This window comes from Mytilus trossulus, chromosome 13, assembly GCF_036588685.1.
Source record: "Mytilus trossulus isolate FHL-02 chromosome 13, PNRI_Mtr1.1.1.hap1, whole genome shotgun sequence".
NCBI lineage: Eukaryota > Metazoa > Mollusca > Bivalvia > Mytilida > Mytilidae > Mytilus > Mytilus trossulus.
Window position 1 is genome coordinate 53875347 of NC_086385.1, and position 17477 is coordinate 53892823.

At 33.9% G+C, this 17477-nt stretch overlaps 1 protein-coding gene across 2 annotated transcripts; it reads left to right on the plus strand.

Moving 5' to 3' along the window:
* The first annotated feature begins 3193 nt into the window (after window positions 1-3193).
* LOC134694939 (acetylcholine receptor subunit alpha-like) lies at window positions 3194-15809 on the plus strand. Of its 2 annotated transcripts, none has more exons than XM_063556055.1 (6): window positions 3194-3343; window positions 5692-5840; window positions 6324-6368; window positions 7346-7458; window positions 9985-10517; window positions 15122-15809. In XM_063556055.1, exons 1-6 carry the CDS (start codon window positions 3262-3264, stop codon window positions 15523-15525), a joined length of 1326 nt encoding a protein of 441 aa, XP_063412125.1. In that variant the 5' UTR covers window positions 3194-3261; the 3' UTR covers window positions 15526-15809. The 2 variants fall into 2 exon arrangements, with proteins under 2 accessions (XP_063412125.1, XP_063412126.1); XM_063556056.1 differs by lacking the exon at window positions 3194-3343 and adding an exon at window positions 3597-3735.
* The last annotated feature ends 1668 nt before the right edge of the window (window positions 15810-17477 follow it).

The window sequence follows — 17477 nt, forward strand, 5'->3', positions numbered from 1 at the left end:
ACTTTGAATTTTCACAGAACATTCTAGAACATCAATGTTTAATTTATTCTAGAAACATTAAATGGTATATGATTGTGGAGGGGAAAAATTGCAGCGGGGGTTTGACTTTGGAATATTCAAAATGGCCGCCGTTACCATGGAAACAGCAAAAATACAAAAAACTTCAAAATGCTCTAAATTTATTGAAACTTATAACAAATGTTGCTCAGCTAATGTAGACTTGACTTTTGAGTTTGGAATTTCCAAAATGGCCGCCGTTACCATGGCTACCGCTCACCTGGCAATAGGGGAAGGGTGCCATCCGCTATTGCTTGCAATCGCAAATCTAGTTATGGCACCCTCAACGGAGTTGGGGTGACATATTGTTATTCTACGTTTCTTTTTTTTCTTATTTTTCTTCCACACATTTTTGTCCAGGCGATTTCTCGAAATTCAATGGACCAATATTGATGGAACTCTACTATAGTGAGGACCCCCAGATCAAGTTGTGCACGAAGCATGGAATGGTTTAAGATGGCTGCCGTTACCATGGAAACAGAACAAATGTAAAAAAATCCAGTTTTTTGTTTTGGTGAACTATTTGGATATGCTTTATCTTAGAATCATTATATTTTGATACAATGTAGGTGCCCACTATATACAGGTGTTGGATGATTTCGGTGATCATTGGAACTACTATGTTGCCATGGAAACAACACCAAAAATTTCAAAATTCTCAAAATGTTCCAAACTTAATGAAACTTCACAGTAACGATGAGCAACATTGGACGATGTGGAATTTGGCGTTCGAATTTCCAAAATCGCTGTTGTTACCATGGAAACAATGCAAAAAGGTCAAAACTTTGAATTTTCACAGAACATTCTAGAACATCAATGTTTAATTTATTCTAGAGACATTAAATGGTATATAATTGTGGAGGGAAAAAATTGCAGCGGGGGTTAGACTTTGGAATATTCAAAATGGCCGCCGTTACCATGGAAACAGCAGAAATACAAAAAACTTCAAAATGCTTCAAATTTATTGAAACTTATAACAAATGTTGCTCAGCTAATGTAGACTTGACTTTTGAGTTTTGAATTTCCAAAATGGCCGTCGTTACCATGGCTACCGCTCACCTGGCAATAGAGGAAGGGTGCCATCCGCTATTGCTTGCAATCGCAAATCTAGTTTTTATTATTATTATTCCACACTTTTTTGTCCAGACTATTTCTGAGAATAGGATGGAGCAATTGTTATGGAACTTCACCAAAATGTTAAAGACCATGTGCAGAAGTGCAGTCGAGGGTTGGCATATCCAACATGGCTGCCGTTGTCAAGGAAACAGAAAGAATGTAAAAATGTAATAGAACATTCTAGAACATTGGTGTTAAAGTAAATCTACGACCGTTAAATGTTATATAATGGTATTATATTATGGCGAGCACAATATAAAGCAGCAGTATGACTTTGGAATTTTTAAATGTTGCCATGGAAACTGTGCAAAAAAAGCAAAATTTTGAAAATTCTTCAAATCTGTATGAAACGTTACAGAAATGTTAACTTCTTAATCTAGATGCGGCTTTCAACTTTGGAATTTCCAAAATGGCTGCCGTTACCATGGCTGCTGTTTAGTGGCAATTGGTGGACCAGGGTGACATCCGCTATTGCTTGCAATGGCAATTCTAGTTATTCTTATTTTTCTTTTTCTAACCCCTTAAACGGTCCTACCATTTTCTTGGAAGGAGTAGAGGATGGAAATTTTATATTTTTTCTGGGTAAGGGTCTGCATCATGGGGGATGCAGAACCCAATGTCCATGATACCAGGGTGTCATCTTGGCATAATTAGGGGGGCTTAAAGATGGGTGGGGTCAAATTTTTTTTACATTTCCTAAATTTTCGGCTGTATGTAGAGTAGATGGAATTATATATTCTCTTATGAATATTTAGAGACATATGTCTGCTTCAACTTGGCACTAATTTTATTTCAGTAGGGGGTCTCCATGGCATAATTTTAGGGGGGTTAATTTTCATGGAATATTCTAGAACATCAATGTTTAATTTGTTCTAGAGACATTTCATGGTATATGATGGTATATAATTATGGAGTTAACAATTTGCAGCAGAAGTGACACTTTGGAATTTTCAAAATGGCCGCCGTAACCATGGAAACAGCAAAAATAAGAAAAACATCAAAATGCTTCAAATTTAATGAAACTTAAAACTAATGTTGACTAACTTGTGTAGAATTGATTTTTGAGTTTGGAATTTTCAAAATGGCCGCCGTTACCATGGAAACAGCAAAAATATTTAAAAAATCAAAATGCTTCAAATTTAATGAAACTTATAACAAATGTTGCCTAACTTGTGAAGACGTCAATTTTGAGTTTGGAATTTTCAAAATGGCCGCCGTTGCCATGGAAACAGCAAAAATGTCCAAAAAAAAATAATTCTTCATATTAAATAAAACTTTACACACACATTATTTGGCATCAATGATACCGCAGAACAATGATGTGGGGTCCGTTTTGGTGACTTTTGTGTTAGCATCCTAACACAGGATTACTTGTTCTTCTTATTTTTATAATAATAGAACGTTCGGTTCATTATATGGGTTTACAAGACCGCTTGATAGGTTTAGCAGGGGCGGATCCAGAAATTTTCATAAGTGGGGGCCCACTGACTGACCTAAGAGGGGGGCCGCTCCAGTCACGCTTCAGTGATTCTCTATATAAGCAACCAATTTTTTTCCCAATAAGGGGGGCCGGGCCCCCTGCCCCCCCTCCCCTAAATCCGCCTCTGTTTAGGACACTATTTGTAACACAATAGACCGTTTGGGACATCATGTTGTACACACTATACTGTCCAATGTACTATGTAGACCACTATTAATTGTTCGTGGTAATATGTAGGACGCAATAAGTTGCTCGATAGATTAGGTAAGCACAACACATGGTCATGGCATGGTCAAATCAATTCACAATGTTGACTTGATGCCAAATCAAGTCACGAATCAAATAAAGATTCATAACAAACCTTATTGATAGTTCGATTGGAGTTTAAAAACAATAGAGAGAACACTTACTGAAATGGTTAAAACCTTTTCTATATAAAAGAAATTTTAGTATCGTTTGCCTTATCAAAATACTATTGTTATCAATGTCACGTATATTTAATCTAAGCTTAATTGTTATTAAAAAATATTAAGGATTAAAGTAAACCCCACAGCACTCATGAAATTCTTACCATATATTTAATCTATGCATCAAATGAATGTGTTCAAATGATATCGAAAAAGATGAACCCGGGGATGTGTTATTTTCAAATCAAACGTTTTTCTTTGCTGACTTTATTTTTACTCAATTGTAAGTATAGGGTTTGCTTATAATCACTGTGTTAAGTGTCTAACTAACAATCGTAGTTCATGCTGTATTCAAATAGCCTCCGGTTCAGTATTTCAAAAATAAAGAGAATACTCGTGATATGATTAAAACTTTCTTATAATATAAATCTTTTAAATTTTGTTACTATCAAAATACTATTGTTTAAAATGTAAAGTATATAAAAGCGTTATGGTTATTTTGATACTAAAGATTAAAGTTTATAACCGACGGAATACCTGAAATTCCTATTGCTTCCATATATATAATCAATGCATTAATTGGATATCTATAAAAGATATCGAAAAAGATAAATCCGGGGATGTGTTATTATCATATCAAACGTTTTTCTTTAGTGACTTTATTTTTAATCAATTGTAAGTATAAAATTTATACGATTTGCATATAATCATTGTTTTGAGGTGTTCATGAATAATTTCGTACAAAGTGAATAGTCTGTGTTTTGGTGAACTTCGTATGTGAACCTTTATTTTTTTTGTTTTGGTTAAATTGCGGTCTGATTGACATATACGACACATTCAGTGTCATCTTGCTTTTACAACACATCGTGTAATAGTGTTTTTACAACACATCGTGTAATGTGTAATCGTGTTTTTACAACACATCGTGTAATCGTGTTTTAACAACACATCGTGTAATCGTGTTTTTATCACACATCGCGAAATCGTATTTTCTCAACACATCGTGTAATCGTATTTTAACAACACATTGTGTAATAGTGCTATTATAGCACATACAGTGTCATTTTGTTTTTATTTTTTAATAGACTCTTTATTTACATTTAAACTGTGTAAGCCCAAACTGAATTGTAGCTTAAGGGTCGATGTGAAAAGGGATTTGGTAAAAACCGTCTTAAAATTTAGTTGGAGTCGTTATTCAACTCAATATTTTCATATGAGCTTGATTTTACAAAATGGCAAGAAAACAAAATACAATATTCCGTGCTAAAACAATCGCATTCAAAATTTAAATTCAACTGGTGCTCCGTGATGAAGTTTGTACATAGTACAATTATCTATATTTCATTAGCATTCCTTCTCTTTTTCCCGCCACATTTAAAGGTAGCAATTTACACAGTTAGGAAAATAAAATAATTGACACTTATAATGTTTAACCACCCTTTTTTTTACTCTTCCTTTCTAACAATGCCACAAAAGTCAAAAGTCTAAACAATTTAGTCCAATTTTAAAGGAATTTTACAGTCAAATAGAGTGATACCTTTCCTCGATCCATAGACATTCATCTTCTATTAAGGGGTAAAAAAAAATTCATATGCATTGCTGCACGTTTTTCCATAAAATTGAATAACAATTGGCGGTAAAGATGTAAAAATACAGACTATCAAACAGAAACATGGCATATAAAACTTTACATATAAACCCACTTGGAAGGCTATATTATTCTTTCACTATCTAAAAATCAATTCTTTTGTACAAAAACTTTTATATTTAAAAAAATCACCATGGCCAAAATGCGAAATTAAACTTCTAACTGTGTATTGCTACCTAAGAAAGTCACATACAAATATATTTTGATTTTTTTAATTGAATTTTGAAACGATTTCGTCCTGATGCAACTACTTTTGCCCACTGATGTTATAAAATTTTAAATTTAATATCTGGTTTTCTGTTCCGTCTTTTTAAATGAATTATTTTGGTACAACATAACAAACCCTTTTCCACGAGAAGATGTATCAAGGCGCAAAATGGATATTAATGAGATATTTTAAATCGTTACATTCTATATAAAAAAAGAAGATGTGGTATGATTGCCAATGAGACAACTATCCACAAAAGACCAAAATGATACAAACATTAACAGCTATAGGCCACCGTACGGCCTTCAACAATGAGCAAAGCCCATACCGCATAGTTAGCTATAAAAGGTCCCGATAAGACAAGGTAAAACAATTCAAACGAGAAAACTAACCGCCTTATTTATGTAAAAAAATGAACGAAAAATGACTTTTTCCATTTGAATGTTTAATTCGTCTTTAAAGGTTTATTAAGAGGGCTAATTTTAGTGCGGAATTAGAATTGACGTTAGGACGTTAAACGTTTCGAATGCGAATTAACATATTTGAATTAGTTAATGCGAATCGATTTCGTATTACGTGTGAACTCAGCATTTGTATATAAGCATTGGTCAGAATCAGAGCAAAAAAGCACTATGTATATTATTGATCATATCATTCTTTGTTTTAGGTAGTCCATGTCTTCTCTTTTCCGTATATGTTTTTTCTTACCATATAGGTAAACTAATTGCTCATTCAAATTAACCTATTACTCTTACTATACTTTTGTATGTTTCAGATGTACCAACAGTCCATGCCTACTCGTATATTCTGGAAAATAATTTAAGGACTTTATTATATACAACCAACAGTTACCAAGTGTTAAGTCGACCAGACACATCAGTAGAAGTAGGATTGACCTTCACCCCGACAGCTCTAAACTCTCTGGTAAGTGTTCGGATGACATTTACCCCCGACAGCTCTTGATTCTCTGGTAAGTATTAGGGTTGACCTTCATCCCGACAGCTCTTAACTCTCTGGCAAGTATAAGAAATGACCATCACCCCGGCAGCTCGTTTCTATATTTACAATAAAAGATCAAAACTATTCCTTAGGGTCTGAAGGTTGTCCTTGATGTCAGTATACATTTGTTTATGTCCTTTTCAACGATGTGTTTTTGTAAACGTTGAGAATACAGTTTAAAAAGTAAAATAACAAAAAATATCAACGGAAAATCCAAAACAGAAAATCTTTTATCAAATGGCAAAATCAAAAAAATTAACACATCAAACGAATGGTTAAAAATTATTTATATTCCTAGCAAAACGAGCAACACAATAAACCGAGGATCAGCTCACGTGCACCGGAAAGAGATGCACCTCCTGCTCAAGATAACTGTTGAATAACTCTCTGATTTTTATTACTTTTCAGAGTATAAAAGATCAAGCAATGTCGATGACTGGATATTTTCAATTGGTAAGTTGTCATAAATTTGGATGGAGAGATGTCTCATTGGTACTCATACCACATCTTCCGATATCTAATCAAGTCTTGTAAAATTTTCAGAAATATTTGGAAAATTGTCTTAAATACTTCATACTTTGTTTTAAAAACTTGGTGCTTTACATTGAATACGTGGTATGTTGTTTTTAATGATTGATAAGTTGTTTTAAATGCTAGGTTAATTGTTTAAAACTAGGTAAATTATTTTTAATGGAAAATAAGCTGTTTCAAATACTCGATAATACTTGATATGTTGTTTTAAATACTTTACAAGTTGTTTTAAATTCTTTGTAAGTTATCTATTTAAACACCTTGTACATTCCAATATTAAGAAATAGTCTGTAAGGTGTAACATTATCACTGTACTAGTATACATATTTTTAAGGGGCCAACTAAAGGACGCCTACTAATACGAGAGTTTCTCGCTACTTTGAAGACCCATTCGTGGCCTTCGGATGTTGTCTGCTCTATGGTCGGGTTGTTGTCGCTTTGACACATTCCCAATTTCCTTTCTCAATTTTAGTTGCTCTTGTGTGTATTTGTGGAAACTATACATACCGTGATACCTTGAGAAGCAAACTACAAAACTACAAGTCGCACGCATTAAAAACACACTAAAAATGGTGTTTCCTTCCTCAAAATATTTTGATTTTTAAACTATGATTGTGTTTATTGTGATGGCAGATGTTTAGTCTTAGATGCATGATATTTTTATTAGTTGTTAGTAGCTTTGAACTAGCTGTCAGATAACTGCGAGTACTCTCAGATCTCTTCATTGTGTCTTTTTGTGTCGGGATGTATATGTACCCGGCCACGTCCACTTGTATTTTTATCCATCTGATGAGTTAAGCCTTTTTCAACTGATTTTTGTGGAAAGATGTCTCCTATTGGCAATCATACCACATCTTCTTTTCTATATAATCCTTTCACATTGATTTTTTTTATTACAGCATTGGAACGATACAAGATTAGCATGGGATACTGATCCTACCTACAGTTCAATACCTTACATCTTTAGTACGTCTGAATACACATGGAGACCAACATTATTTATAGCGAACTCGTGAGTAAATAAAGTACATTTTCAGTACTTCTGATTTTACATGGCGGGTCCGTGTAATAATTATCAATTCAAAATTTTACATGGCGGGTCAGTGTAACAATTATCAATTCAATTTTTTGGAAAACAGTTTCAAATTCTGATCAAAGTTATAAAATATCAAAATTTAAAATATTTAAAATTTAAAACAAATAATTAAAATTTTAAAATTCTAAATACGGTTTTTAATCTATATCTATAAGTAGCTCCCCTAAATCCATCTCTGTCATTAAATAATGACTAAAGGTAAACAGTATATTTTGGTATCAGGGGATAGTTCCATCTTTGTTATTTGCGCGAGTTGAAGTCATCGTACACAATCAACTTGGAGCAAGTACGCAGCTACGTCTAATAAGAATGGGCGTGTAAAGAGAGTGTCACGCCCTCTGCACGACGGAAGTTGCTCTAAAAAAACCCAGAACAATGTAAAATGCTGATATTTAAGTAAAGCATTTACCTACGGAACGCTGAAAATTGAATATTTGAAAGTCAAGTATATGTAAGAACCGAAACTATTGAAGGTGTTTGGCCACAAAGAAAGTTAAACATATCAATATCCATGATAGGGCTACTTTGCCCGAGGGAATTGAAATATTTTACATTGTTCATTAACAATAAATACAATAGGTAGGTACTGTAAGAGTACATTTAGGATGAAGATCTGCAAATTTAGATCACATTGGAAAATGAGGATACATTTGATAGGGACCGCAGATAATAATTCAAACAAAACTTTGGCCTTAGATAGGGAGTTGGCCAATCCTAGTCAATTAAGATTGGACTTTTATTTGGCTGCAATAACCTCAATCAAGAGGAAGATGTACTCGTGTTTAAACAAGTGCAACAATTTTTGGTAGAATCGAAGCGTTTTGGCTAATAGCGTCTTTCGTGCATGATAAGGATGATAATTGGATGAGACCGTCTTGACTAAGTCCTGTAAACACACTCCGCCGCCGGTACATATATAGGAAAGATCTGATGAAAAATAATCAACTCTTTTATTTGCAGTTATTTCCCTTTAAATTTTTTCTTCAGGGAGACGGATTAATATAAGGGAAACCTTGTTTCCGAATCCTTTTGTAATCTGTTATCACTGTATTTATATGTGTATGTCATGTACATGATTTTTTGAAATAAAATATGTTTAAAGTAAGATTGGAATATTGTGCATCCATGCTTGGTGTTTTTGAACTCTTAACCTAAGTGTTGACTGGCTATATTGATAACAAAAGACAAAAGACGACCAAATCATGCTGAACACTTAGCCACTTAGGCCCACTGTTTTATGGTTATATTGTGATGTTTTTAACAAAAGAGTCTTGTTGCGTTTATTTTTTTATGCCCTGTTTATGGGCATTGTGTTTTCTGGTCTGTGCGTCCGGCCGTTCGTTCGTTCGTTTGTTCGTCTGTCTGTTTGTTCGTTCGTCTGTTTGTTCGTCCGTTCGTCCCTCTGTCTGTTCGTCTGTTCGTCTCTCTGTCCCGCTTCAGGTTTTTGGTCCAGGTAGTTTTGAGGTCGAAGTTGAAGTCCAACTAACTTGGAACTTAGTACCCATGTTACCTATGGTATGATCTTTCTGATTTTAATGCCAAATTAGAGTTTTATCACATGTTCACGGTTAATTGATCACAGAAAATGATAGTGCGGTTGGGGCATCCGTGTACTTGGGACACATTCTTGCTGTGCATAAATTATGCCGCTAGTTTTCTCGTTTGAATAGTTTATCATTGTCGTTTCGTTTTTTTTTTATAGCTGCCTGTGCGGTTAAGGCGTTGCTCATCGTTGCAGGCCGTACTGTTGACCTATAGTTGTTAAATTTGTGTCATTTTGGTCTCTTGTAGAGTTGTCCCATTGACAATCATACCACATCTTCTTTTTATAATTTATAAGATTGGTGATGTTTTCTCAGCCAACTACCTGTAAAAAGTGGTTGAGTTAAGTTTTGATCTTATATTTCTTTACAGAGTTGGAGACCTAGATTATCGTTGATCATCTCAACGAGACTGATTTTCTTGTTTGAGCCGGTATGGCAAAGGCGAGAAAAGCAATCGAGTTGAGATGATTATCTGTTTATCTCTATTTTACCTATGTCGACGGTGTAAATTACATTTAAATTTCATTAGCAACGCCACGTGCCTTTCCAGCGATACTTTTCCATCTCAAGCGAGTAGGTTGATATGAAAAAATATATGAAAATAAAAGATCAAAGAAAAAATGCACAAAATAGAGATAATAGAATTTAATTGGTGATATTTTTTCTGCAAAATATCTGTAAAAAGTTGTCGAGTTAACTTTTGATCTATATTTCTTTACAGAGTTATCTCCCTGCAGTGTTATGTACCTCCTTAACTCTTTGTCTTATATCTCCTTACAGAGTTATCTCCCTGCAGTGTTATGTACCTCCTTTACTCTTTGTCTTATATCTCCTTACAGAGTTATCTCCCTGCAGTGTTATGTACCTCCTTAACTCTTTGTCTTATGTCTCTTTACAGAGTCGGAGACCTTAGTATTATAGACGATGATGTGAATATGATGAGAATTGTGATGGCAGGTCAGGTTAATTGGGTGCAGATGAAGTTGATAACAACACATTGCGATAGTGACATTACGTATTACCCTTTTGATGCACAGAAATGTTCAATTATTCTATCTAGTTGGTCTTATTCGAATATCGAAGTCACTATAGTGTTTAACACCAACCCAGTTATAATGGATTTCTTCAGTGAGAACGGGGAATGGGTGTACGCAGGCTACGAAACTTCCGTTTACGCTGAGTATAGAGATAAAATTCCTTTCGATATGGCTAAGCTGGAATTCAAATTTGTTCGTCGACCTGGTTTTATGGTAATGAACATTATTTTGCCAGTGATCGGGATAGCTTTTCTGACCAGTTTTGTGTTCAAGGTAGCAGTTGATTCTGGTGAGAAGATTGGATATTGCTTGACTGTGATGTTGGCGTACGCCGTATACCTCACTTTAGTTGCGGATAATATGCCGACAACGTCGGTACATGTATCTGTTCTCAGTAAGTTGATAAAATTTTGCTCTCATAAAACGGAAGGGTATTTCTTTTTTATCTATGTTTTAAAAAAGTTCGTAACTAGATAGAAGTTCCTTTTTGAATTTGTATAAAACTAGGTGCATCCTGGTGCGGAATTTGATTTGTTTTCATGTTTTTCTACTTTGGCTAGAGGTATATTGGGAGGGTTGTTCACATGTTTACCCCGCTGCAATTTTGCGCTTGTCACAAGTCAGGAGTCTCTGACCTATGTTAGTCTTGTATGATTTTAAATTTTAGTTTCTTGTGTATAATTCGGAGTTTAGTAAGACGTTCTTTAGCACTAAACTAGTAAACATATTTGCTGAGGAACAAATTGAAGGACGCCTCAACGCGAGAATGAGAAATCGCGAAAATGCGAAAACGAAAACGCCAAAACGCGAAGTCGAAAAAGTGAAATCGGAAAGAAAAAATATTTCGCCTTTTCACATTTTTGACTTCGCGTTTTCAACCTAGCGTTTTGGAGTTTTCGACTTCGTCTTTTCGCTTTTTCGACCTGGCGATTTCGCGTTTTCGCCCTAAGAATATAAAGGGCATAAACACGAAATGGCCTTAACCGGACACCATACTTTTCACATATTTTGAGGTAGAATTTACATTTGATTACATTTACGATCCAGTACCAAATCTTTCACGATCCAAAAGCAATGGTTGATCACCTTTATGTTCTCTTTCACGATCAATTTTCTCGATAAACCGAACGACACCCGTGACATTACCAAGTTAAGAAATCTTTGAGATGGTCCCTCTTGTTTATCAACTGTATTGTATTGTATTGTTTGTTCTTTATAGTACTGCAACTGACACCTGAAAAGACGCTTAGTAAACGAGTTTAATGGTCCGGAATAACACACGGCTGCAAATTGTCTTAAATGATAGAATAATATCTATATTTTAATTTTCGTCGGGTCGTAAAAAGTTTCTATGGTCACAATTTTGTATTTTATCTCTTTAATGGGGGTACCCCTCAATTTACGGTTTTGGGTAGTTGCCTTAAAATCCAAAAATATATTTTTTGGTTAAATTTCACTCTATTTTCGTAAATATTTTCTATGCACATATCGTTAAGGATGATCGGAATGATGAAGACATAAATATAATACCATCTCCAGGTAAAACTTTCAAACTTAAAGTTGGCTGTTTTTTAGATAGAAATTTAACGCGTTTTTCTTTGAAAACGAGAAAACATATCATTCAAAAACAGTAATTGACATTTGAGAGGACAAAACATATTATTGCGATGCTGCATGCAAATTTTGTTGGACAAATTCCAAACGATTTGGTCAAAAACTCAAAAATAAAAACATCATTTATACCTTTTTTAATTACGGAAATTTCCTATCCGTCAATCAACTCCAGCATTTATTTTTTCCTTCACAATCAATTTGATAGTTTCGATGTGATTATGTTAATTTTGTAGAAGTTAATTTATTTTTGAGTGATTTGAATATATATAGTAGTTGTTTTGTGTGTTTTCTGTAAATAAGTTAAATTTTTGTTAATGAAATTTTGATTTTTTATAAAAGTTAACCAAATACTTCGGTTAGGGGTTTTTGGATAATGACTCTATTATAGTTGATAGTGTGTGAAAATACATTGTATGTTAATGTTTAACTTCAGAGCAATTAATATGCATGCAAGTGGTCGGGGGGAAAAGTACTATAAGTTTCGCAGAGATTTGGTGTGTGACAAGGTGATGCTAAAACCAACTTTTCGTGATATTCCGCTTTCCTTTGGCGAATCATCTGTGATGTTATGAGACTTGCACCAGAAGGCAATATTGGTGCGTCTTTAAATTAGATTGATTGATTGATTGATTGATTGTTGGTTGCTTGACGCCCAATGGCAAATATTTCATGCATGTTCAGGACGAGAACAAGTTAACAATAAAAACAATAGGTAGGTTTTGTCATAATAGAGGCCATTCGGGATGCTGGTCGGAAAAATTTAGACTGCTACTGGAAAAGGTTTGGGACAGAAATTTTCCATTGCAACAGACCACCTACGGACCCCTCAAAGAGTTGTTGCAAGGGTTTTTAACGTGCAAAGAACGTGGCATCCCTTTACACAAGGCATCGGGTTTAACATCCCCATTCTGAACGGACGTGACTGCGAACTTGATACATCCCGCACAACAAAACGGACGCCCCACTACGTTTTACTGCCGGTCGGGAGAAGACCAAGTGACCATATTTCGTTTCCCCAGTCACCCTTGGGGAACTTTGAATAAAAACAATAGAAATCCATATATGTGATCAAACCGATCGACATGTATCCTTACAACCTGACACTTTTATACGATCTCGCGCTCAGTTTCTTCCTTGTAGTTTGGATATGAAAACAGGGTTTTTGTGTAAAAGAAAAACTTTTACATAAAACAGAAAACTACACAAAACTGAGTCCTCTAAACGTGTTGACAGTCTTTTAAGTTGTGCTTTTAATGTGAGTAATCATTTATCCATGCATAACCAAGTACTTATTGAAATCAACACCTGTGCTATTAAGTAAAAGTTACGGAAAAATTAGAATTTGAACTTGCTGTCACTTCATTAATAACGATTGTTAGTGATGTGATTTGTTCTTCCAAACCTTTCTCATGTAGCACATACTCTACATATATACTGATAATTTTTACCCAAGATTGTCTCTGGTGCTTACCAAACTGTCAAACTCCAGAACTAACTATATTGTGTGACACCTTACAATTCAGACACCAGGGGGCCAAGTGATATGAAATATAGAGTTTAGCTCTGAATTCAATATAGGGGATGCCATATCTGCTGCAGGAAAATTGAAGTCTATGTTCAGACTTTCAGAATTACAACAAGGTGTGTCTGAAAAAATCAAGGATACATAAAAAGAAGAACAATTACTTCACCCTGCCACCAGTGTTCTTATGAGATATGTTCTCGTTTTGGTATTTCTATGGAAATGATGCCCGCATAGCTTCTTAGTAGGTATAGGAAGATGTGGTATGAGTGGCAATGGTACAACACACCATTCAAGTCACAATTTATTAAAGTAAATCATTATAGATCACGGTCCGGTCTTCAACACGGAGCCTAGGCTCAAAAGTTCATTTGTTAGTTAATTGATGAAAAAATAACACAAAGGCGCTTCTGAACCGTACACTGTCCCTAAAGATAATAAAAATTTGTAAATGTATGGCTATTACAAAATCAATCGTTTTCGTAGCAACATTCGCCCCATTACATTTGGGATTGGCAGTGCAGATATATCATGCATATGCAAATGGGAATATGTGTCACGAACATTGATCGAAACTTTGTACTCACATTGCTTTTGTGTTTTCTAAGGTAAGACTGTATATGGCGAGTTTGATCGAATCATGACGGTATTAACGTTTCAGATAGCATTTGTACTCAAAAACTGCTTTGAATAAACTCTGTCCTGCACCGAACTTGTTCTTATAAAAACAAAGGGAAGTGTCTTGTAATGCTAATACGCGTACTGAATCCGCATATGATGACTAAGAGATTGATTCATGTCCCTATTTAATGAATACTTGAGCTATTGTGTGTCGCTTTTAAAAGTTATATAAGGATCATGACTGATTTTGAATTACAACATTAGAAAATTGGCATGGCATTGTATAATTTTTCATCCTTTCCTTAAAAAAAATAATGAGTTAACTTTTTTACCAGGATTAACCCACTAAAAAAAATTTCATGCACTAAACTGACTTTGTTTTACACTCATTTTTTTTAACCTCGCATTCGCCTCGGGTGACTATAGTATATTTTGTGTTATAACTGCTCTGTACAGGCTTTGCAAATACCCAATATGTATTTATTTATAACTAGATACTAATTTTCACAAAATACACAACCTTCACGATGCAAAATTAAAAACACTGTTTCAGCGCTTGAATTTTGTTTTTTTCAAAGATAGAAAAAATATTGAAATAATTTTATGAACTGGTGTTTTACAGTTTAGAAAATAATTCTGTAATATACTATAGTGAAACACTATACACAATATGAAAGTTTTTGGATGTGAAAAGGTCAAGGCCACTTCTTCTTTTGCTATGTCTTAAATGGAAAAAACCAGAAGGTTCCAAATCAACGCCATTTTGTAATGGCAGCTCTTCATATAAGGAGTCAAATTTGTCGTTTTAGCATCGTTTATAGCATATGCTTATATTTGAATCGTTTTTGTAGCATTCTATTGAATAAATATCAGAATATTTCTCCCTTTTGTCCTTGTGGTTGAAATATTGATATTTTTAGGTCTGACATTTGACCTCAATTTCACAAAATTGTGAACACTCTGGATTTTTACGACCCAACTTTCCTTATTGTACAGGTTTTCCTCTTTCCATCGATATATAGTTTAGGTGTGTGTTCTTCCGGACCATTAAAGTTTTAAAAAATGAACTCTGGTTTCAGTACTATTATTGACTTGGACAAAAGAAGGACACTGTATTTTTACACAACTATAACTAGTTGCAAACCTCAGATCAAGTGTACACCAGTTTTGGTGTGCAGAATCTGTCAAGAAAGTATCATTCATTAAAACTTGAAATTAAAAATGTTAGTGTTTATTTTCAGGTCTTTACAATTTACTGGTGCTGATAGCAGGAATTCTCTCAATTCCAATTACTCTGTTTATACTTAGATGTCACCACGAGTCTTCACAAGACCCTGTACCAAAATGGCTTTTGTCTACAACTTCCGGTTTTCAAAAGTTCCTAAACTGCATGAGACGAAATGATAAAAAATCAACAAAGGTAAATTTCCTGAAATCGAAAACTGTAAGCACCGTCGATCAAATGGAGAATGCGGCGTGCAAAATAAAAGCAGATGATAAACCGGAGTTTTCATGGAGTGAAATAAGCAAAATTTGGGATGAATTCTTTTTCATCGTCTATATGATTTTTGTTATCGTTATTACAACAATAATGATGGTCACTTTGCTTACTGGATATTTAGTTTATGGACAAGATGACAGCTGATCAGAATGGCATGCACATACGGATTTTGTGATATTAATATTTTGTGATACTCAATTTTATAATCATCTTAAACTAAGAAATATATCCTCAGAGTTCATTGATGTTGTGATTTTACTTTTTAGATGTGGAGTTGCTTCCCTTAGAATATAAACGGGTTGATAGATACATAAATGAACTTGTTTTTTATTGTAATAATAGTATTGAAGATAAGTTACATTTTGTACAAGTTTTATTAAAATATCCACTACTATTCCAATATCTTAGACACATATTGTTTTATGAAGCTGCACATTTTAATTTGGATTTTTAACGTTTCATCAGAGAATGAAAAAATAGTGTTCTTATTCAATAGTGATATTTTGTATGTGTCACCATTACCTGCTTTAACATTTTAATCAGAAGAAATGTTTTTTTTAATATAATTGCAAATGCTGTATTTTAATGGTATGCCTAAGCAAATATATATAATATATAATATGTACATTTATTTTTAGCAATTTGTTTTATAATCATATTGCTTGCACAGTTTCTAATTACATTCGTTTTGTCCTTTGTATTATACATTGAATCCTGACATAAAATGTGACTGATTTACTTTGCGGGTATATAGATTTACAAATTAAAGTGCATGATATGGTCAGTTTTTGTTGAAGCGGTCAAATAATGTTGTTGTACAAGTCAAAATGAGGTGTCAAAATTAATAAAATTTTGTTACGTATCAATATTTTGAATAAAAGGAGGACAGGCACCAAAAATTTATGCAAATAAAAATTTGTTGTATTGCAATATTGCTGTCCACTGTATTTTTCAATAATTACATTAGATGTATGTTTCATTATAATAATACTTTATTTTGATTGGCCAACGGCACATCACTTGTTATTCCGTAAGCAATTGCATCACTCAATAAAACTTTTCATTCATGATAGCACGTGGTCCCACAATAAAGTTCACAGGTGAATAATATACAAAATATATAAAAATCGTGTTTTCATGATCATAGCTAAAAATATGTAATTATAAGTATTGAATGCTTCTTTTTGTAACTTTATAGGGTTGTAAAAGCGTTGACCGTGCGCACATTTTTAGTATGAAGCGCTTCCGCGCTTCATACAAAATGTACTTCGGTCAACGCTTTTACACCCCAATAAATTTACAAAAAGAAGCATTCAATTCTTAAATAATATACAAAATATATAAAAATCGTGTTTTCATAATCATAGCTAAAAATATGTAATTATAAGTATTGAATGCTTCTTTTTGTAACTTTATAGGGTTGTAAAAGCGTTGACCGTGCGTACATTTTTAGTATGAAGCGCTTCCGCGCTTCATACAAAATGTACTTCGGTCAACGCTTTTACACCCCAATAAATTTACAAAAAGAAGCATTCAATTCTTAATTCAATCCTGACATAAAACATATGGCTGATTTACTATGTGGATATATATAGATTTACAAATTAACGTGCACATACACATGTCATCTTTTATGATTGATACATAAATTGATAATTTAAAGTTTCTTGTTATGCATGTATGTTTAAATATATGAAATTGTTACGTATGTGTTTAGACTATGATAATAAAATTTTGAATCTTGATTGGATCTACAATAATTGGGTTTTATAAAGTTTTTGTCACTACTAGTGTTGGTTTAATGCAAGAGGAGTTATTGCGGCCATTGTGTTTGCTTTATATTAGCGTATGCAGATTCCGTTTCATCTCCGCACCCAGTAAGTGTTCCCATCCTTTGCAGTCTATAGTTTTTATACGACCGCAAAATTTGAAAAAAATTTCGTCGTATATTGCTATCACGTTGACGTCGTCGTCTGCGTCGTCGTCGTCGTCGTCGTCGTCGTCGTCGTCCGAATACTTTTAGTTTTCGCACTCTAACTTTAGTAAAAGTGAATAGAAATCTATGAAATTTTAACACAAGGTTTATGACCACAAAA

Coding starts and splice junctions, on each gene's coding strand:
- LOC134694939 (XM_063556055.1), top strand. CDS start 3,262: ATGATATCGAAAAAGATGAACCCGGGGATGTGTTATTTTCAAATCAAA. Junction 5,841..6,323: donor CGACAGCTCTAAACTCTCTG/GTAAGTGTTCGG, acceptor ATTACTTTTCAG/AGTATAAAAGATCAAGCAAT. Junction 7,459..9,984: donor ACATTATTTATAGCGAACTC/GTGAGTAAATAA, acceptor GTCTCTTTACAG/AGTCGGAGACCTTAGTATTA.